Raw genomic sequence first — 22,995 nt, 5'->3', positions numbered from 1 at the left:
CACCATATGTACTAAAAAGTATTTTACAGTACATATGGTGCAACTTTCTCGCCCTAGTGCGTAAAGAGCACTTTTCATGCATATGTCGAAAGTTTAAAGGGCCATATGTACTGTAAAACGTTGTACGATACACGTGCGAATAGGTAATTCGCCACTCGTGTCGATTTAAAACACTCTCTGCGGTCGTGTTTTAATCTGTCGCCACTCTTTTCGAATTTTCTCTTTTCCGCACTTGTATCGTAAATAACTATTTCAAACTGCAAGGGTACGATGATAGATCTCAATTCAATATAATTTTGCAACATTTGGCATTATTAGGTTATAAATTGTATGGAGATGAAATCTATCATCGTACCCTTCCAGTTTGAAAAATACTATAGAGGCTGGGCAGTAGGGGATTGCTTTACTTGTAGAACTATATTTAGCGATTTAAAAAAATACTGATACCTGACACTTACAAACCTGGACTTCCTTGGGCTAGTGCTACTAAGAATCGTCAGTATTCTCCATCCTTTCTGAGTTGGAAGAACCCAAAAAGGTGAGATTTGTGAAAGTCAGGTTTTCAATATATGTGGCGTTTTCAACCAAACGGGTACCTACACCTACTTATTGTTGTCATATTTCCATAAAGCTTCAAAATGAAATCAACCTAATCGACAACCGACAATGTGGTACCTTTTAGTTCAAAACGTCACATATTTTTATAAAACGTTATAAACTAATTTATTAATAATACTGAATATCTGGGAGAAAAAGAAAACATAAGTAAAAACTCAAAAATGCTCGTTTTCCCAGAGATAAGACCTAGCTAGATCGAACCCCTTACAGCAAATTTCATCGAAATCGTTAGAGCCGTTTCCGATATCACTGAAATATATTTCGGTTATATCGGAATCGGACAAGAATTCGAAGACTAAAAGGTATAAGAAACATAACACAAAAAGGACAAAAAAAGTACCCCTGACGTACCAGTCTCGAACCCGAATCCTCTTGCACGTGTTTCCACGAACATACCGCAACGCCATTGCAGCATACTTACACTGCATGAAATTGTCTACTACAAGCATCACGGAAACACTGTTTGCATGTGTGAGTAATAGTAGGAAATAGCATGACAGAAACACTCTGTCGACTTTAAAAGTGTTTTTTGCACTAATGAAGTATTCAATGTTTATTATAATAGTTCAATATTTATGTAAAGAGTGCGCTAAACATACTTTTAAGTATACAGATACCAACACTATTCCACAAAAAAATAAAACCTGAAAATTTGCGAAAGTGACGCCATCTAGCGGGGTTTAAGCTTTGGGTAACCTAGTCGAACCACCTTAAGAGCCCTTATTCCCTGGAGCGTTCATCGATTTCACGAAATAACACTCAATAGATGGCGTTGACGCGCGGTACGCGAGCGCCGGCAACTATAACGCGTTTTGAACGCAGAGAAGAATAATCTTGATCTTTGTCGATTTCAACAGCAAGTAACATTATTTTTATTGTTATAGCCACTCTTTTATTTTATTTTATATGCATGGTAGTAGTAATTTCAGTTTATTATGTTAAGAACATATACATACTTGTACCCAGAGATGACCAGGGTGCCTAGCCAAGATGCCAACCGTTTAGGTACTTATAATTTACATTAAAACCAAATCTGCAGCTGGCCTCTGAAATGGGTAATAGAAACGCGATCCGTATGTCTTTCATTTTCCAAATGACCAGGGTGCCTAGCCAAGATGCCAACCGTTTATGCTCCGTAGCAAACGAAACTGTCTCTGCCGCACTAATATTGAAGAGTGATAGAGAGAGATTACGCTATTGTTCGCTTCGGAACGAACGACTGGAATCTTGGCTAGGCACTCGGGTTTAGTACCTACAGTTTACGTTAAAACCACTTAAAACCAAATCTGTAGCTGGCCACTGAAATGGGTAATAGAAACGCGTTCCGCATGTGTTTTGCTTTCCAGATAATCAGAGTACCTAGCCAAGATGCCAGTCGTTCGTTCCGTAGCGAACGATAGGGTAATTTCTCTCTATCCCTCTTCCATATTAGTGCGACAGAGACGGTTGCGATTCGTTCGCTACGGAGCGTAAACGGTTGGCATCTTGGCTAGGCACCCTGGTCATCTGCAAAACGAAACACATACGGAACGCGTTTCTATTACCCATTACAGTGGCCAGCTATAGATTTGGTTTTAACGTAAACTATAATAGGTACCTAAACCTGGGTGCCTAGCCAAGATGCCAGTCGTTCGTTCCGCAGCGAACGATAGGGTAATCTCTCTCTATCACTCTTCCATATTAGTGCGACAGAGACGGTTGCGTTTCGTTCGCTACGGAGCGTAAACAGTTGGCATCTTGGCTAGGCACCCTGGTCATCTGCAAAGCGAAACACATACAGAACGCGTTTCTATTACCCATTACAGTGGCCAGCTATAGATTTGGTTTTAATGTAAACTATAGGTACCTTAACCTGGGTGCCTAGCCAAGATGCCAGTCGTTCGTTCCGCAGCGAACGATAGGGTAATCGCTCTCTATCACTCTTGCATATTAGTGCGACAGAGACGGTTGCGTTTCGTTCGCTACGGAGCGTAAACAGTTGGCATCTTGGCTAGGCACCCTGGTCATCTGCAAAGCGAAACACATACGGAACGCGTTTCTACTACCCATTCAGAGGCCAGCTACAGATTTGGTTTTAATGTAGACTATAGGTACCTAAACGGTTGGCATTTTGGCTAGGCACCCTGGTCATCTGGAAAGCGAAAGACATAAGGAACGCGTTTCTACTACCCATTTTAGAGGCCAGCTACAGATTTGGTTTTAATGTAAATTATATTATAGATACCTAAACGGTTGGCATCTTGGCTAGGCACCTTGGTCATCTGGAAAGGGAAAGACATACGGAACCCGTTTCTACTACCCATCCAGAGGCCAGCTACAGATTAGGTTTTAATGTAAACTATAGGTACCTAAACGGTTGGCATCTTGGCTAGGCACCCTGGTCATCTAGAAAGCGAAAGATACAAGGAACGCGTTTCTACGACCCATTTTAGAGGCCAGCTACAGATTTGGTTTTAATGTAAACTATATTCTAGGTACCTAAACGGTTGGCATCTTGGCTAGGCACCTTGGTCATCTGGAAAGGGAAACACATACGGAACCCGTTTCTACTACCCATTCAGAGGCCAGCTACAGATTTGGTTTTAATGTAAACTATAGGTACCTAAACGGTTGGCATCTTGGCTAGGCACCCTGAACAGACCCGATCACCTAGGCGAAAAAATTTAATATTTGTGCTATAAAATGTACCTATGATTACATTGATCACCTAAGGATCAAGATTTTCTAATCGCAGTATACACCACTTCTCGGAACTAGCTCGTTGATTACGAACGAAACAAACGCCTGACGATCGAGCACAGGTCCGTCCCCTGAGCGCGCCCGGCGGAGACTGAGCGCGCAGTGTCGGTGCAGCGAGATTTATACGTCTTTTAAAAATATTTAAATTTACGGTAAAATAGGTCCTATAGTTATGATTATTTTTTTATGGGTTCACATAAAGTTAGAGTTTGCTATAATATTATTTTGAGGGCAAAATATAAGTACAATTTGCGATAAAAAAATATAATGCGACCCTGTTTTCACCGAAAAAATGAAGAAAACTCGGAAGGTATTTTATGAATTTTTTTAAATGAATCTTTGATTTTCAATTATTTTAGCCCCTCGTCCAAGATATGGTGAATTGAATTGTAATCATTCATGTACCAAATGATTCTTGTTTACTGCAAAATTGGCAACCGAAACGACACCTTTCACTGCAAATTTTGAAAAATACTCCCAGGAAAACTCATTTATTTTAGGTTTAAAAAGAGAAAATGCAAACTTTAATTATTTCAGCCGCTAGTTTAGGAAATGATTATTTAAGAACGTTAACAGTTTTTGAATAAATACTAATAGTTACGTCGTAATGTTGAATGAAAAAGGAAGCATTTTGCAAAATACGCTCGTTTGTAGGAATAAGGCCTCTTAACTTCTTAAATAATCAGATTAGCTTTCTTATTCTGCCGTTAACATAATCGACATGCCCATACCAAGAGAGGCGCTGATCAAGAATAACGCCAAGGTAAATACCTTCAACAATGGATTCAACCTTCAATGGATTCAACCTTCTCAATGCAGTTCTTCTCAATTATTCATTAAATTACTGGTTTTTGTCTCAATTCACGCTTGTATTATCGGAGCAGATCAGCAGACGTAGAGTGAGACCACGGAATATTTACAGCGCTCGATAAGAAGTAGTTTTTAAAAATCAGTATGTGACAACACCACAGAAAATGGGTTCAATGGTCATTTTCAAATTTGCTGTCTTGGGGTTAGATATCAAGATATTACGTATTATTTATGGTATATTGTACAAAAAAAAATCAGTAAGGTACATATATCGTATCTGAAGGATACAATCTTGATATTTTGTGTCAAAAACAAAACAAACTACCAACCGATGAAAAGGCGCAGTTAAAGGGTTAAAGAGGTATTTCCCGTTGGATATATGGATATTACGTATCATTTTATGATTAATATGTACCGTATCTGCAGTATAGTTCCATAAGTCTCGTGAAATAGGTATTGAAGTAGAACTGTGTCACTTTGTAAAATTGAAAAATTAAAAAAAAATTGCTAATGATATTATTTTCAAAATTGCTTTCTTGGGGTTTGACATGAGCAATATATAATATAATATAATCGTAATAATTGTAATATAGTTGTAGTTTATTATGTAACACGGCCCTGGGGCCGATTGCATAACAACTTGTAACTAATAAATACTAAAAATATTAGCTAAAGTCTCTTTCTAATCAATGGAATTGGAAAGAGACTTCCGCTAATATTATTAGTTACAAGACTTACAAGTTGTTGTGCAATCGGCCCCAGGTGCCACGGATTAAAGTGTCCTTATCTACGCGGATATAGGATCCAACATCCGATATCGGATCGGATAATGTGAAAACGTTAGATGTGTTCAATTTGCTGTGAAACCTTAATCTAAACCAATAGTATATTATCTACATATGGTGCAATTAGAATGTTTCATTCCACTTACCCGTCATAACTCCAAATATTGTAAACATTGCCTTTTTTCAGCTTGAAAAGCCTCGTGATGATTTTATACTATTGTAAAATTATTTATCATGCGGAAAAGTAGCTCCCGCACGCCGCTTTTATAAGGTTTTACCGTGCTACCACACAAAACACACGTAACACAAATATAAGGATAGGAAAGATAAAGTAAGGATAAGGATAGTTGCTGTATTTAATAAAAATAAAATAAATATATTTATACGATTTTGACAATAGGTGGCAAAGACATTCCGTGACAGCTAAAAACATTGCCATATATGAAATAAAACTATGAAAACGGATTATATCGCGTATATTTAATTTATAATACATCCCGACGTTTCGAACCCTTTACAGCGTTCGTGGTCAACGGGTGACTGTATATATGACAATATTATTGCCATATATATTTTTTAATTGAATGACAGCTTCAAAATTTGGTTGGTTTAACTATAAGTATTTTGCTAAATTTAAAATTCTGTTCACAGGTGACGTGCGCTATCATCCAACGCCTCATTGATGACACGAAAGACCTTCACAGTTCTACGTACGCCAGATTTTTACATTTGGGTCTCGGATTATGTTTCTTAGGTCAGTAGATACCTGCACTGCGTTACTTAATAATTAAAGATAATTTTGCACCAGTTCATTTTGACCAACAACTTCTTTCAAATTTTGAATTAATGAAGTCTTTCCAACTCCACCTCCAATTAAAGAAGAACTCCAAGATTTAAAAGTATTGCTCCTGAGCAATACTTCCCCTGGAAAGTCAGTTGGTTCTGTTTTTTTTTGTGTCTCCTCAAAATTTACATAACCTTTTTCGCCCACTAGTTGGTGTCCAAATATCAGTTGTTGAATTGATCTGATGAGGGAGACTCTAGGTGGCCATAAGAACTCTGTGATAAACGCAACACAACCTTATTGGGTTTGGGATCGTTAGACCAGTCTGTATATGTCTCCATTGCTTCAGGCTGCAAGGAGCGCACAGAAGCAACAATGGCCGCCCTGGAAGTACTCCCAGAGCCCCAACAGTCGCTCTGCCAGACGACCCTGTCCATGTGCGCGTACGCGGGCACCGGCGACGTGCTCGTCGTGCAGAAGATGCTGCACATCTGCTCCAAGCACTACGACACCGATGTGAGTATACTAACATTTCTGTGCTCTAAGGGTTCCGTTTGTGCCGATTTGGCTACAAAACCCGTGAAGGGATGTTCAAATACAAAATGGCGGCGGCTTTTTTAATTATTTAACATGTGATAGAGCTTCGGCTTTTTCATAGGTTTCCCTTAAAAAAAAGTCTTTAACATGCATAAGTTCGTCATGCACTTCTATGATATTTTAAGTTGAACCTTAACTAGACAAAATAATACATATTTGTAACCAATAATATATATGCCAGGTGACGTAGATAGCATAGTAACACAGATTAATAAATAGTTACTACGTAACAGATACATCATTCCCATACAAAAGCGAAAATACCTACGCTATAATAGCCTACAAAATCTTAATAATAATACCTGCTGCTCAGGACGAAAAGAAATGTACCATAAGTACGCGCACAAAGAGTCGAGACTGCCTTGCTCGCCGTGCGAGTCACGTGCCAACGCGTCATCGTAAGAATGCGCTAGGGTTGTACTGTTACTTATGTTATTATTGTAATAAAACGAATGTTGCGAATCAACCATATTTTTTATTAGTCAATCAAATATTTAAAAACAAAAATTATATTACCTGACTCAAAAAACTCCTTCATTTACGATTTACCTACTTATGTTCAAAGAAATAAATGGTGACAAAATTCATAGATAGATTTAAAATACTACTCGGTAAATACGACAAATTTTTCTTTGTTTTTTGACTAAACACCCATCTACTGCACAATAATTACGTGGTTTCGGCATTTCGAAGCGTAGGCGCGGGAAACGTGCGGTGCGAGCGCTCAGGCGGGCGTTCGGCGGCCCTCTGTCGGTTGTGTCGTCGACGATACGCCGAGCGGTAGGCATATAGCGCGTGGCCTTGAGCGAGTGTAGGAGGCCTGATAGTAATTAGATTGCCAAATGTTTTTCAACCTAATTTTCACATATTGTACGGCACTGTATAGCACCATCTACTCCAGCTGACAATAATTCCTGGGTTATGGTCTAAACTAATATTCATATTTCATGTTTTATCGCAGAATGAACAGTCATCCACCGAAGACACCGCGTTCAAGAAGACTGACAAAAAAGAGGCTAAGGAATCCAGCAGCTCCGGCTCAAGCTCCTCAGGCGCCGGCAGCTCGAAGGAGGACAAGAACAAAAGTACGTGTTTCGTTTTGACGTTGATTATAGGTGGACCTTGTTACAATGCGATAAGGTCTAGAATAGGCCATGTTGCTTGAATTAAATGAATACAATACCATAAGTCACCCAAGTATGAGAAAAGTCTATTGATTAATTATCACTCACTGTCTTATTTGTTGTTAAACTCTCTTGCTATAAAATAAAATTGATAATAGTTTCTTAAAGGATAATTAATTAGTCATATGAAACAGGCTATCATAGCTCTATGAAACAAATGAGGAATAGTCGACTTCAATACTTAATTTGTAATGTTTTAGGCAAGTCTAAGGACAGCAAGAGCAAAGAGAAGGACAAGGAAAAGGAGGCCAACAAGGAGCTCGCGGCCGTGCAGGCCGTCGCCACGCTCGGAGTTGCTGTCATCGCGCTCGCCGAGGAGACCGGCGCCGAGATGTGCACGCGTATCTTCGGACAGCTGGTATATACCCACTTCTACATCTATCATTCTACAGCCTTGTCCTAGACCTAGGAGCTCGCCGCGCAGGCCGTCGCCACGCTCGGAGTTGCTGTCATCGCGCTCGCCGAGGAGACCGGCGCCGAGATGTGCACGCGTATCTTCGGACAGCTGGTATATACCCACTTCTACATCTATCATTCTACAGCCTTGTCCTAGACCTAGGAGCTCGCCGCGCAGGCCGTCGCCACGCTCGGAGTTGCTGTCATCGCGCTCGCCGAGGAGACCGGCGCCGAGATGTGCACGCGTATCTTCGGACAGCTGGTATATACCCACTTCTACATCTATCATTCTACAGCCTTGTCCTAGACCTAGGAGCTCGCCGCGCAGGCCGTCGCCACGCTCGGAGTTGCTGTCATCGCGCTCGCCGAGGAGACCGGCGCCGAGATGTGCACGCGTATCTTCGGACAGCTGGTATATACCCACTTCTACATCTATCATTCTACAGCCTTGTCCTAGACCTAGGAGCTCGCCGCGCAGGCCGTCGCCACGCTCGGAGTTGCTGTCATCGCGCTCGCCGAGGAGACCGGCGCCGAGATGTGCACGCGTATCTTCGGACAGCTGGTATATACCCACTTCTACATCTATCATTCTACAGCCTTGTCCTAGACCTAGGAGCTCGCCGCGCAGGCCGTCGCCACGCTCGGAGTTGCTGTCATCGCGCTCGCCGAGGAGACCGGCGCCGAGATGTGCACGCGTATCTTCGGACAGCTGGTATATACCCACTTCTACATCTATCATTCTACAGCCTTGTCCTAGACCTAGGAGCTCGCCGCGCAGGCCGTCGCCACGCTCGGAGTTGCTGTCATCGCGCTCGCCGAGGAGACCGGCGCCGAGATGTGCACGCGTATCTTCGGACAGCTGGTATATACCCACTTCTACATCTATCATTCTACAGCCTTGTCCTAGACCTAGGAGCTCGCCGCGCAGGCCGTCGCCACGCTCGGAGTTGCTGTCATCGCGCTCGCCGAGGAGACCGGCGCCGAGATGTGCACGCGTATCTTCGGACAGCTGGTATATACCCACTTCTACATCTATCATTCTACAGCCTTGTCCTAGACCTAGGAGCTCGCCGCGCAGGCCGTCGCCACGCTCGGAGTTGCTGTCATCGCGCTCGCCGAGGAGACCGGCGCCGAGATGTGCACGCGTATCTTCGGACAGCTGGTATATACCCACTTCTACATCTATCATTCTACAGCCTTGTCCTAGACCTAGGAGCTCGCCGCGCAGGCCGTCGCCACGCTCGGAGTTGCTGTCATCGCGCTCGCCGAGGAGACCGGCGCCGAGATGTGCACGCGTATCTTCGGACAGCTGGTATATACCCACTTCTACATCTATCATTCTACAGCCTTGTCCTAGACCTAGGAGCTCGCCGCGCAGGCCGTCGCCACGCTCGGAGTTGCTGTTATCGCGCTCGCCGAGGAGACCGGCGCCGAGATGTGCACGCGTATCTTCGGACAACTGGTAACTATACCCTACGTCTACTCCATCTATCATTCTTTAGCCATATCCTAAAGAACAGGGAGCTCGGAGCCCGGTCGGAAACAGTCCAACTTTCTTGAGCTCAAGCAGCTGTTAGCATTCCCACACTTCTTTCACTATCATCATTAATCAGCTAGCAGATGTTAGGTTGGGCACTAGTTATACTCCCGGCGAGAACTTGTTCGTCATTCCGAGTGTCCAATATTTGCCAAAAGTGGCGTATTGACACAGGGCGGACACTGACACGCTATACATCAATAATCACTTGCGTTTCTATGTGTGAACGGCATGTCTGTACACGCGGCATGCGTCATTGTGTAAGTTGCTTAAAAATAGTACTGAGCGGCCGGCAAACGGCCGTCAATCTGCTGTCGCGGGGCGAGGTAATTCGAGTCGGGGCGGGGCGGTGCGTGGCCGTTCTGTATGATAATACTATTACTTATTCTGTGGTATTGTTTTCAAACTACTGTTCTTGTGACGAAACAAAATGATCTTATATTCTAATGTATTAAGTCTCACCCTAGGGTCGTTACGGCGAGCCGGCAGTCCGCCGCGCGGTGCCACTAGCCATCGCGCTGTGCTCCATCTCCAACCCGCAGCTGGCCGTGATCGACGTGCTCAACAAGTACTCGCACGACTCCGACAACGACGTCGCCTACAACGCCATCTTCGCTATGGGACTCGTGGGCGCCGGCACTAACAACGCTAGGTGAGTGTTCTTACAGTTTCACTATAAAAATGGGGATTTTTTCGAAAATTTGTTTTATTTTTGTTACATGCATTTTTTTCATGTCTGAATGTCATTTATTAAGTGGACTTGGATGTCACTTGGAATTTCTCGTTCTAGATGATATTTGTTTCTCTATTGGTTTTTAACGCGCGTTTAATTAACGTTCTTGATACTCTTGTATTTGAGGCCTGAAGGTCATAATTTTTGTTAAGAAACGCACACTTTGAATATGTTCAGTCGAGTCGTATCATATCGCAAACCGAACTTCAAGCTTCAAGCAACCGCTCTCGCTCTACCACAATTTCAGTCCTATGACAAGCGGTTTCGTTTCAAACTTCCAAAGAACATAATGTTACAATCGTGTCGTGTTCAGGTTGGCGACGATGCTGCGCGCGCTGGCGCTGTACCACGGCAAGTCGCCGGTGCACCTATTCATGGTGCGGCTGGCACAGGGGCTGTGCCACGCCGGCAAGGGCACGGTGACGCTGTGCCCCGCGCACGCCGACCGCCGCCTCGTCAACCAGCCCGCGCTCGCCGGCCTGCTCGTCGTGCTCACCGCCTTCCTCGACTGCAAGAACAGTGCGTATACTATATATACTGGCACACTACACACCTGCTCATGGTGCGGCTGGCGTAGGGGCTGAGCCACGCCGGCAAGGGCACGGTGACGGTGATCGACAGCGGGCGCCAAGACCGATCTCTACTGCTTGTTATATTACTCAACGCCAAACAAATAAATGTGCGCCGAAAACACCAAACCTTAAGCCCCGTTTAGACGAATCAAGAACTTGCATACGATTCTCGTTACATTGCGGCATTTATTTATATGCGCAAACCGGCGGAGCGCAGGGCAGATCACTATATTCTTCCTTAAATCAATTATCTATAAAGTATACATTTGAATGCTCCGAGGCCAACCTCCGGAGCATCACGGAGGATTTTTACTCTGCGGCATAGAGGACCACGGTATCCTCCGGCATACAGTTATTGCCAAAATAATATATGTATGTAGCGGAAGGAAAAATCGCGTGATATATAAAATGAGATATTGGAATTTATGTAAGGAAACAAAATACTGTTAGAATTTTGATTTGGGAAAATTATACATTTAACCTTTTTTCATGAAAATGAAGATAGAGCACACTTTAATCTTATATACAGTACAAGATCTTAAGTTTAAAAATTTATCAAATTTGATTTTAACAAAATTTATCGACGAGGATGGGATTCGAACCCACGCGTGCAGAGCACATTGGATTAGCAGTCCAACGCCTTAACCACTCGGCCACCTCGTCATATGAAATGCCGGTGAAATTAAACACCACTTAAAACTCGTACGTGACTATTAAGGGTCGGTTGCACCAATCAACTGTGGTTCTCATCTACGAAAGGTTTAGTATTTGTACTGATGTGTGACAGTAAAAAGCTTGGGCTGACTCTATTTTATTTTTTGACACATAACCTTTTAATGGCAGCTAACAATAGCCGTTAGCACTGATCCGCGTCGATTCCTCTGCTCCTTGTATTAATTTAATAATTGTTACGTTGCAGTAATCCTCGGCAAGTCGCATTACCTGTTGTACGTGCTGGCGACGGCGATGCAACCGCGCTGGCTGGTCACACTCGACGAGAATCTGCAGCCCCTCAACGTCACCGTCCGCGTCGGACAGGTATGTACAGATAAACAGGCACAGGCTTGCTTCCGTAAAGGGAGCCGGGAGCCACATTAGCTCTTCTATATTTATATATTTACTAAGCTGCGTAGCCGATTGTACAATAGTAAAAGAGACGACGACGACTGTACCTATCGCTAATTAAACAAGTAATTCAGAAGGCCTTTATGTGCTAATTTCTTTTATCCTGTAAGTGTAAACTACCTACTGCTGAAGGAACTAAGATTATATTTATGACTAGTTTTTGCCCGCTACTTGTCTGCGTGGACTTAGTAACAGCAGCTAAAGTAAGTATAGCGCCTGGAAAAATTCTCATAGCAATCATTCAATTTGAGCATATTATGTACACAAATTAGCAAGCACTTCATTAATTATTTCAATTCCACCCCGCTTTTTACTTTCTTAAGGAATGATTTTCGGGATAAAAACTATCCTATGTCCTTCTCAGGGACTCAACCTCTCTCTATGCCAAATTTCATTTAAATCGATTCAGCGGTTTAAGCGTGAATAGGAAACACACAGACATAAAGACAGACAGACTTTCGCATTTATAATATTTTAGTATGGATTGTGTTGTTTATCATCAGATACGCATTCCACCATCGCCAGTGCGCGTGTCGCGGAATAAACAAGTCTTCAATTTTTGTGTTGTCCATTATATATAGTTAATCGCGCTGGCAGTAGGAGTAACTGAGAAACTATTCAAGCCAAAACAATAATTAAGAGATACATTTTTAATGTGGATAATGTGCATGTATAAATTGTGAGTGCGATTACCACATGGTCGTTAACGTAATCATTGGTGATGTTGGTCTCAGGCCGTAGACGTGATCGGCAAGGCGGGCACCCCGAAGACCATCGCGGGCTCGCACACGCACACGACGCCCGTGCTGCTGTCGTCCGGCGAGCGCGCCGAGCTCGCCACCGACGAGTACGTGCCGCTGTCGCCCGTCATGGAGGGCTTCGTCATACTCAAGAAGAACGAGGACAGCGTCATGGCGAGCGTCCACTAGACTTACTAATCTAACAATATTCATTATATTCACGAATAACTGTATTATCTAATTCAATTTTTAAATAAAATGTGTCGTAAACATTGTTATTTGAAATTAATGTTCCTATTTTTAACCCCTAATTCAATACAGGGGTGTTATAAGTTTATCTGGGTTCCGTACCCAAAGGGTAAAAACGGGACCCTATTACTAAGACTCCACTGTCCGTCTGTCTGTCACCAGGCTGTCCAGGCTGTATCTTATGAACCGTGATAGCTAGACAGTTGAAAATTTTACAGATGATATATTTCTGTTGCTGTTATAACAACAAATACTAAAAACAGAATAAAATTTATATTTAAATGGGGCTCCCATACAACAAACGTGATTTTTTGCCGTTTTTTGCGTAATGGTACGGAACCCTTCGTGCGCGAGTCCGACTCGCACTTGGCCGGTTTTTTAATCACACTGTTGCCTGTTGAGATGGTTTCAAATAGATTTTAACTTGCTAGATGGCACTGTTATAATATGGTCTGTTGTCTAACTAAACTAAACAACGCAACATGTAGCATGCTGTATGGTTTGGTAGATTCAATACTAGCTTCTGGCCGCAACTTTGTCTGCATGGATGGTTGATAAAAACTATTCTGTCCTTCCTAAATTCCATCTCAATTGGTTCATCTTCAGCAGTTTAACGCAGCGTACTACGTAGGCGAACAACACGCGAACGCGAAGCGAAACGATGCGGCCCGGGGTGAATCAATCCTTTGATACCTATAGTGCGAACGCGAACGCCGTGGGCCCGCTTCGCTATGCGTTCGCGAGTTTGTTCGCTTACGTAAGACGTTGCGTAAGTGTGAAGAGGTAACAGTTATTTTCGCGTTTATAATATTAGTAAAGATAGATTGTGAATGTTTAAGGTAGGGATGTAACAAATTAATTTAAACGTGTTTTATTTTGGTGGGTTTGTAATTATTGTACTTAAAATTTCATTTTTTTTTTTAAATGTATGTGGTATAGATATGAGCGGCGCGCCGCCGCTGCCGACAAAATTTTCGCACCGCCGACGGCTGACCTGCCCTGTTTGTCGTCACATACCTATTGCTTTACAGTTTCTTCATTTTTATTTTCACTCAAGCTCAAGTCTTTATTTTCACCTTCCTCATTTTTTTCATTTGCTTCATCCTCACTGTTGCTATCACTATCAGATTGTGAGGAATTATTAGCAGTATTATTTGTTTTAGGCTTTTTTCCCTTAAGTTTTGCCTTCATTTTTTGTTTTAATCTTTTGGCTCTTTTTTTGGCAGTTTTGTGCTCTGCTGCTTTCCTGTTTTCTTCTATTTTCTTATGATACTCCTCATCCAGTTTTTCCTGTAAAAAAGTAAAAATAAATTGTACAGTTAGACATTAAATTCTACCAATACAAGGAATAGTCACTTAAATTCTAACAATACTGACTTTTTCACTTTTTTCCTGAATAAACTTTTGTCTAGCATATTCTTTCCTTCTCAAGTGGCGGTAAACATGGAACTCCCCTGAGCCTGCACCTGCACTGGAGCCCATCACATTGCGGACAAAATCGGGAGCTGCTGCTAGAGATTTCTGCTTTGGTGGTTCTGGTATAACTACTGGCTTCTCCTGAAAGAATAATTATGAAAATAAAGTTAAAAGAATAAATCAGCATATGATTTATTCTGCTGTTTGATATGATATACAGTCGACTCTCGTTAATTCAAACCAGCGATAATTCAAACCACTGATTCGAATCTCTTTATATTTCGGAAACAATCAATACATTTTTAAGCACTTGGTAATTTGATAATAATAATACCTCTACCAAATATTACAGACTTCTTCCGAAAGACTAATAATTAATTCACATTATGTATTGTACTCTAACCTTTTGATATTGTTAAAAAATTGCAGTTAATAAATAATAATTGATTGTTACTCAATAATTTAAACTTTCATATTTTTTCTCAAAAATAACCATTTGATATTTCAAACTCGATAATTCGTAGTATTTGAAAAGTCCTTCGAGTCTCGAAATAACAAGTTGACTGTAGGTAACAATAACTGCCTGTCAATAACAATAAATATAATTTGAATGTATAAACTTACAGGGTTCTTCATGAGCTTTTCTAACTTCAACCTTTGTAGATCAGTAGCATTTTTTACTACAATAGGTTTCTTTTCCTCCTTTTTCGCTTCTTTATCATCCATTTTACTCAATAAGTATGCTGCTTGAGTCCAAATACACACCTACCTTTTAGCTTCTTACACAAACTAACCTAAAAGTTCTATTAGTTACGTTCAAAAGATGAATTCGTAATATATGGATTTTTTGCCCTATTAATCACACTACAGTTGCAATTGTAATCTTTGTGTTTGTAATTAATAAACAAGGCGATACCGCATTATAATCACATCAATATCGTCGACACCTTTGACTTGACAGGCTTTGCTTTTTTTTTTTTTTTTTTTTTTTTTTTTTTTTTATCCTATCTGGCTTTTACTCCCCGCAATTTTGCACGGGGTGAATTTGCCAATGTCGGTTTTTGACTTTCACACGTGAGGAGAATGTTCGGTAGTCTGGGAGGTTGTGGTTGGGAAGACCTAAAAACGAATAATTGTTATGAACATCACAGACAAACACATGACGAATACAAAAATTAGTAGAAAAAAAGCGGGAAGTGGGTGACAGAACGTTAATAGTGCCAACATGAAGGAAGTGGAAGAGAAGAAAACGATATATAAAATAAATATGAAGTATAGAATAAAACATAAATAATTAGACGCATTAGATTATAAAAGATAAGACGCTATTTAGAGTTTAATGTTGTTCGTTTGTAAATATTTAATGAGTATAGAAGTAAGCCTAGTATCCATGTGACAAAGCAGTGAGCTAAAGCATATAGGTCGTGGAACATTTTCGGGTAATACATCGTACAGTGAATAACTACACCCTGAACAAGCAAAGAAGATGTGGTCCAAGTTACCCTCATCCAACCCGCATTCACACAATGAGTTCGCACGGACACCAATCATAGCCAGAAATAACGGAGTACATACTTTACCTAAGCGTAAACGACAAATGGTCGATATTACCCATTTCGGAGAAGTACGAAAACGATAGAACCACGGTTTTCGAGTAATTCGAGGTTGTACACAGCCATAATGTTTACCTGTCTGTATTCTAGAGGTATCCCATTGCTTCTGCCATGTATTAAACATATTGGATAGCGCACAACTCAATAGGTCAGTACCGTAAATTTCCTGCTTCATTGATCCGATGTCAATCGCTCGTTTTGCCCACATATCAGCCATCTCATTGCCGTTAATACCACAGTGGCTTGGAACCCACCCGAGAACAATATGTAGGCCCCTTGATTCACACCTACGTAGCAAAGCTTTGATTTCGAGAATCAATGGAAATTTTGCTTTGAATTTGAATTGGTTGCCTACAATAGCCTGCAGGCAACTCCTACTATCAGAGATGATAATGGTGTTTTTAATATTGTGGGTCTCTGCATATTTGACAGCCTCAAGAATAGCAACTGCCTCGCCTGTGAAAATGGATGCTTGAGGAGGACATTTAAATGGGAGGGCAATATTGTACCGAGGAATCCACACCGCTGCTCCCACACATTTTGTAGGATCCACCTTTGAAGCGTCAGTAAAAACCGGTAAGTAATCTTGCCATTTATCTAAAAATTTATTGAACTTGTTGTTTGCTCCTGGATCATTTTTGAAAATTCCTATATCTAATAGAACTTTAGGTGAATATATTAAGGTCTCAAATGCCACCTCAAATAAAGGGTTAGCGCCGGATTTATATAGACTGGGGTTAATATTAGACAGTTTTGAAAAAGACATTATTATTCTTGGAAAGGCTTTATATGTCCAATATCGGTTTTCAGTGACCTCCAGTGCCAGTGCCCGCAAGCGTGGAAGCAACAAGTGGTTGTTGTAAGAGCTGGCTTTGATCAAGAACCTGTCGGCAAGATATTGTCTGCGGAGAGACAAAGGAGGTTCAACAGCTTCTACCTGCATGCCATTTTTGGGAGAAGGAAGCATAGCACCCAGTATGATCCTTAAACATTTTGCCTGTATGAGGTCTAATTTATCTAGGCCATCCTTATTGCAAGGTTCCATTAGAAATGACCCATAGTCTATATGGCTGCGTATGATGGCATTGTATAGTAGCTTCTGGCAATAAGGGTGAGAGCCCCACCAAACACCTGATAATGCTCGCAGAATATTAATATTTTTTTCACATTTACTCAGTACATATTTGTGATGTGAGGAGGCCGACATTTTGTGGTCTAAAATAACACCTAGAAATTTTACTGACTCTTTACTTGGTATCATGACACCACCATAACGGACATCTGCAGGAGGCATGATCCTTCTGCGACTGAAAGTCACTAAACAACTTTTTGTTGGCGATAGGGTAAGACCATGTTCATCAAGCCAATCTTTGAGGTAACCCAGCGCTGTATTCAGACTAGCAGTGGCTTTGTCCATTGAGTTTGCTGAGGTGTATAAGACCAGATCATCAGCATACTGCAAGACATTACAGAAGGAAAGGACAGATTGTTCCAAGTCGTAGGTGTAGATACTGTAAAGCAGGGGGCTGAGTACAGATCCTTGCGGGAGACCTCGCCACAAAGTCCGAGGCGGGTAATAGGAATTACCATTTCTAATTTTAATTGACCTACCCATGAATAAGTTGGTGACAATATGTACAATCTTCGCGGGAATGCTCAGATGAAGCATTTTTGCCCTGAGCACCGGAAGAAGGACATTGTCGTAGGCCGCAGAGATATCTAGGAAACATCCCAGAAGATATTCGTTTTTCGAAAAGCTTAGTCGGATATCAGTTGCTAAAATGTTTAAACTGTCCATTGTACTACGGCCCTTTCGGAAGCCAAACTGCGTGTCAGCTAGAATACCTTTGTTTTCCACAAACCATTCGAGTCTGTTTTTAACCAGATGTTCCAGTATCTTTCCCATTGTCGCGGACAGGGCAATCGGGCGATATGAGCTAGCCTCGTCTGGGTTTTTAGACGGTTTTAGGATTGGAATAATGACTTGGGTCTTCCAGTCAACAGGGATCTCTCCCGTGCCAAAGGCATGGTTTAGAATACCAAGCAGGTACTCCTGTGAGGATGTATTTAACTTAGATAGGAAACAGTATGGTATGCCATCCTCTCCCGGTGTAGTATCTCTCAATCCACTAAGCACTAGACTAAGCTCTGAGAATGAGAAAGGCATGTCTAGAGAGCTCCCGGTGCCTGGCAGCGGGGGAAGTAACAAACAGGATGCTTCAGGGACAGTTGGCGGGGCAAGTTTATCTGCAAAGTCTGACAGCCAGGAAGAATCTGTGGTGGCCATAGATTCTGGATTAAACGAACCCCTGAACCTCCTTATATTCTGCCATATAAGTGATGTAGGGGTTCTAGGAGATAAATTCTCGCAGAACCCCTTCCATCCCCTCTTTTTTGCCTTTGCTAGGAAGCGTTTTGTACGGGCCGAGATTTTTTTGAAAGAAATGTAGTCTTCCAAATTTCCTGTATTGTTGAAATCCTGCTCAGCGGCATCTCTTTTTTTAACGGCTGCCGTACAGTCTGCGTTCCACCACGGGGGTGATGGGATTTTGAGTTTAGCAGGTTTCTTTTTTGGTATATATTTATCGGCGGACTCTATTAACACATTTTTAAATTTTATATATTTTTCATCCTGACTTATTTCGCTCGTGTCCCACTCTTTCATATTTTCCTCTATAAATAATGCATAATTGGGCCAGTCTGCTGATTGAATTTTGTGTTTCAGAAGAGGTTCGGGGGAAGGAGATGGAAGAATAGAAGAAGGCTTGGTGATAATAATCGGGAAATGGTCACTGCCAAACGACTGGCGTAATACCCTCCAGGATAGTAAAGAAGACAAACTCGGGGAACAGACAGATAAATCGGGAACTGATTGGGGGTTCTGGCCTGGGTATACCCGATGCGTGGGAGTTCCGTCATTAACAACTCCTACATTGATTTCATCGAACAAATCCAGCAGGGCTGATGAAAACGCATCCGAATGGTATGACCCCCAGGACATATTGTGACAATTAAAGTCCCCTAAAATCATAAGAGGAGGTGGAATCGATTTGAGAATAGATTGTAATTCATGCATATTAACTACTTCAGGATGGGGGATATATATAGAGATGAAATTAATGCCCATAACCCTGGCAGCTACGGCATTAATCCCATCCGAGTGAGGGGGGATATGAATTTGGGAGAAAGGGTAACTGCGCTTGATCAACAACGCACATCCGGCGTGTCCATCATTACGGTCCTCCCGGAGACATGAGAAGCCCGGCACTCTGAGAAGAGTGCCGGGACGTAACCACGTCTCCGAAATAGCCGCAACAGACACAGCATAGGTGTTGATGAGCTGAATAAGGTCAGGTTTTTTTGGGACAATGCTTCGGCTATTCCATTGTAGAAATGTGACCGGGGGGGCCGTTGTTGTGAAATGTAAGTCTTTCAGCGAGTGTGATCATTAAGGGCGCAACGTCGTTCGGTAGGCAATCGCTCCACTTAGCGATTATGTTTGTTAAAAATTTTAAACAGAGCTCCATTAGGTCTTCATTGTGGGTGATTCTATTGTAAGAACTATTCAGAGCTTGGCCATTGGGGAGTTGAGGTGGGGGAGTTCGGACAATATTGTTGTGGGCTTCTCTATCATAACCCGGAGAGAGAGAGACCCTCGTTCGGGGCGCTCGATATACGGTTTTACGATATGAAGTGGTGGGCGGAGGAGAAGGAGATGGCCTGAAAGTATTAGGGTCGCATGGGGGCTGTGAAGATCGGGAAGAGTCTGTAACCTGTTCAAACATGATTCTTGCTACATCTGAATATGGCTTACGAACCGCTGAGAACTGTATTGCTGCTTCTGCGTATGAGACATTCTGCTCAGACATGGCAAGTTTAATGGACTTTTGTCGACCATATTCATTGCATACTTTGTCTGTAGCAAAGTGTCTGCCTGAACAGAATATACACGTCACATGTTCTGGAGCTACATTGCATCCATCACCGGGGTGTTTTTGTGCACACTTATAACATCTAGCATCAGACCGGCACTGTGTTTGAATATGTCCGAACCTAAGGCACTTTCTGCATTGAATAATTGGCAGTTGATATACTTCTACAACTAGTGAGGTGTAGTAGGCGAAAATTTTTGACGGTAAGGATTGTCCTTCAAAGGTAACCACCACCGACTGGGTTGGTGCCCAGGATGGGGATCCATCATCTTTTGTCACTTTCCGCTGCAGACGGCGAGCCTTAAGGATTTTTCCTTTGCCTTCTTTGAGGTTTGTACCGTTGACTAAATCCTCCATAGTCCAATCCGAAGGAACTCCCCGTATAACTCCCATACGCGATACATGGTATGAGGGAATATCAGCTATAAACTTATTTTGGGCTAGTAGCGGGTGCTTTAAGAGGCTATTTGCATCAGCTGCTGTGGTGAAAGTAACTGCTACTCTGTTGCGACCTACTGACTTAATACCACCTTCTTTTTGGATGTTGTTAACCTTTGCTTGAGTAAGCAAAAGGCCTACATTGATGGGTTTTAGGGAAGCATTGGAAGATGGTACAGACTCTCTAGAGACGTGAACTATAAATGGTCCACCATCTTCGGCATTGTACTCTCGGTATTTGCTGTCCAGACTGGGGTGTTTGTATAAATGTGGGTTGAACTCGACTGGATTGTTTTTGTTTAAATCGACTGTAGTATTTTGACTTACCTCCATTGGATTATTTTTATTTAATTCGACCACATGACTATTATTAGGCTCGACTGTATTATTTGTATTACCCGACTGCTTGTCGGCCTCTGTCGTGTTAATTACAATTTTTTTAGGGGAAGGCTCCAGCTTGGTCGGTGATAAATCTAAGTTACGCTTACGCTTACTTGAGACGTTCTCCCAGTTCATGTCATTATCATCAGCCTCATCTGGAGGCTTCTCCTTCTCGTTACCATCCATCTAAACGCCTATATTAAAATATTCCACCACCTGATTAGTAAATAAGGAAAGTTGTTTTATTTATGGGAATATAACCTCAAAACGAACCACTCACTCAGCGCGCTACTCCTCCTTTTTCAGGCTTTGCTTTTTTTTTTTTTTTTTTTTATCCTATCTGGCTTTTACTCCCCGCAATTTTGCACGGGGTGAATTTGCCAATGTCGGTTTTTGACTTTCACACGTGAGGAGAATGTTCGGTAGTCTGGGAGGTTGTGGTTGGGAAGACCTAAAAACGAATAATTGTTATGAACATCACAGACAAACACATGACGAATACAAAAATTAGTAGAAAAAAAGCGGGAAGTGGGTGACAGAACGTTAATAGTGCCAACATGAAGGAAGTGGAAGAGAAGAAAACGATATATAAAATAAATATGAAGTATAGAATAAAACATAAATAATTAGACGCATTAGATTATAAAAGATAAGACGCTATTTAGAGTTTAATGTTGTTCGTTTGTAAATATTTAATGAGTATAGAAGTAAGCCTAGTATCCATGTGACAAAGCAGTGAGCTAAAGCATATAGGTCGTGGAACATTTTCGGGTAATACATCGTACAGTGAATAACTACACCCTGAACAAGCAAAGAAGATGTGGTCCAAGTTACCCTCATCCAACCCGCATTCACACAATGAGTTCGCACGGACACCAATCATAGCCAGAAATAACGGAGTACATACTTTACCTAAGCGTAAACGACAAATGGTCGATATTACCCATTTCGGAGAAGTACGAAAACGATAGAACCACGGTTTTCGAGTAATTCGAGGTTGTACACAGCCATAATGTTTACCTGTCTGTATTCTAGAGGTATCCCATTGCTTCTGCCATGTATTAAACATATTGGATAGCGCACAACTCAATAGGTCAGTACCGTAAATTTCCTGCTTCATTGATCCGATGTCAATCGCTCGTTTTGCCCACATATCAGCCATCTCATTGCCGTTAATACCACAGTGGCTTGGAACCCACCCGAGAACAATATGTAGGCCCCTTGATTCACACCTACGTAGCAAAGCTTTGATTTCGAGAATCAATGGAAATTTTGCTTTGAATTTGAATTGGTTGCCTACAATAGCCTGCAGGCAACTCCTACTATCAGAGATGATAATGGTGTTTTTAATATTGTGGGTCTCTGCATATTTGACAGCCTCAAGAATAGCAACTGCCTCGCCTGTGAAAATGGATGCTTGAGGAGGACATTTAAATGGGAGGGCAATATTGTACCGAGGAATCCACACCGCTGCTCCCACACATTTTGTAGGATCCACCTTTGAAGCGTCAGTAAAAACCGGTAAGTAATCTTGCCATTTATCTAAAAATTTATTGAACTTGTTGTTTGCTCCTGGATCATTTTTGAAAATTCCTATATCTAATAGAACTTTAGGTGAATATATTAAGGTCTCAAATGCCACCTCAAATAAAGGGTTAGCGCCGGATTTATATAGACTGGGGTTAATATTAGACAGTTTTGAAAAAGACATTATTATTCTTGGAAAGGCTTTATATGTCCAATATCGGTTTTCAGTGACCTCCAGTGCCAGTGCCCGCAAGCGTGGAAGCAACAAGTGGTTGTTGTAAGAGCTGGCTTTGATCAAGAACCTGTCGGCAAGATATTGTCTGCGGAGAGACAAAGGAGGTTCAACAGCTTCTACCTGCATGCCATTTTTGGGAGAAGGAAGCATAGCACCCAGTATGATCCTTAAACATTTTGCCTGTATGAGGTCTAATTTATCTAGGCCATCCTTATTGCAAGGTTCCATTAGAAATGACCCATAGTCTATATGGCTGCGTATGATGGCATTGTATAGTAGCTTCTGGCAATAAGGGTGAGAGCCCCACCAAACACCTGATAATGCTCGCAGAATATTAATATTTTTTTCACATTTACTCAGTACATATTTGTGATGTGAGGAGGCCGACATTTTGTGGTCTAAAATAACACCTAGAAATTTTACTGACTCTTTACTTGGTATCATGACACCACCATAACGGACATCTGCAGGAGGCATGATCCTTCTGCGACTGAAAGTCACTAAACAACTTTTTGTTGGCGATAGGGTAAGACCATGTTCATCAAGCCAATCTTTGAGGTAACCCAGCGCTGTATTCAGACTAG

At 41.9% G+C, this 22,995-nt stretch overlaps 2 protein-coding genes and 1 non-coding gene across 3 annotated transcripts in view; 1 reads left to right on the top strand and 2 right to left on the bottom strand.

The window, feature by feature from the left end:
* LOC134746154 (26S proteasome non-ATPase regulatory subunit 2) overlaps nt 1-12,879 on the top strand; it is a 30,539-nt gene extending 17,660 nt beyond the window's left edge. Inside the window, exons 11-18 of the mRNA XM_063680451.1 lie at nt 5,604-5,706; nt 6,086-6,252; nt 7,295-7,418; nt 7,718-7,875; nt 9,918-10,102; nt 10,497-10,702; nt 11,675-11,793; nt 12,615-12,879. Coding sequence (XP_063536521.1) covers nt 5,604-5,706; nt 6,086-6,252; nt 7,295-7,418; nt 7,718-7,875; nt 9,918-10,102; nt 10,497-10,702; nt 11,675-11,793; nt 12,615-12,809 — 1,257 coding nt within the window. The 3' untranslated portion in view covers nt 12,810-12,879. The remainder of the gene's footprint in view (nt 1-5,603; nt 5,707-6,085; nt 6,253-7,294; nt 7,419-7,717; nt 7,876-9,917; nt 10,103-10,496; nt 10,703-11,674; nt 11,794-12,614) is intronic.
* Trnas-gcu (transfer RNA serine (anticodon GCU)) lies at nt 11,337-11,418 on the bottom strand. Its single transcript has one exon. It is a non-coding gene; the product is annotated as a tRNA-Ser (tRNA).
* A 902-nt stretch (nt 12,880-13,781) lies between the features above and the next one.
* On the bottom strand, nt 13,782-15,234 carry LOC134745786 (PRKR-interacting protein 1 homolog). The gene is made up of 3 exons (XM_063679873.1): nt 14,910-15,234; nt 14,247-14,426; nt 13,782-14,159 (listed from the first exon to the last, which is right to left on the bottom strand). Exons 1-3 carry the CDS (start codon nt 15,009-15,011, stop codon nt 13,887-13,889), a joined length of 555 nt encoding a protein of 184 aa, XP_063535943.1. The 5' UTR covers nt 15,012-15,234; the 3' UTR covers nt 13,782-13,886.
* Nucleotides 15,235-22,995: the final 7,761 nt, after the last annotated feature.

This window comes from Cydia strobilella, chromosome 12 (assembly GCF_947568885.1).
Source record: "Cydia strobilella chromosome 12, ilCydStro3.1, whole genome shotgun sequence".
Lineage (NCBI taxonomy): Eukaryota > Metazoa > Arthropoda > Insecta > Lepidoptera > Tortricidae > Cydia > Cydia strobilella.
The sequence above is the reverse complement of the archived record's forward strand: the minus strand, read 5'-3'. Positions and strand labels throughout refer to the sequence as shown.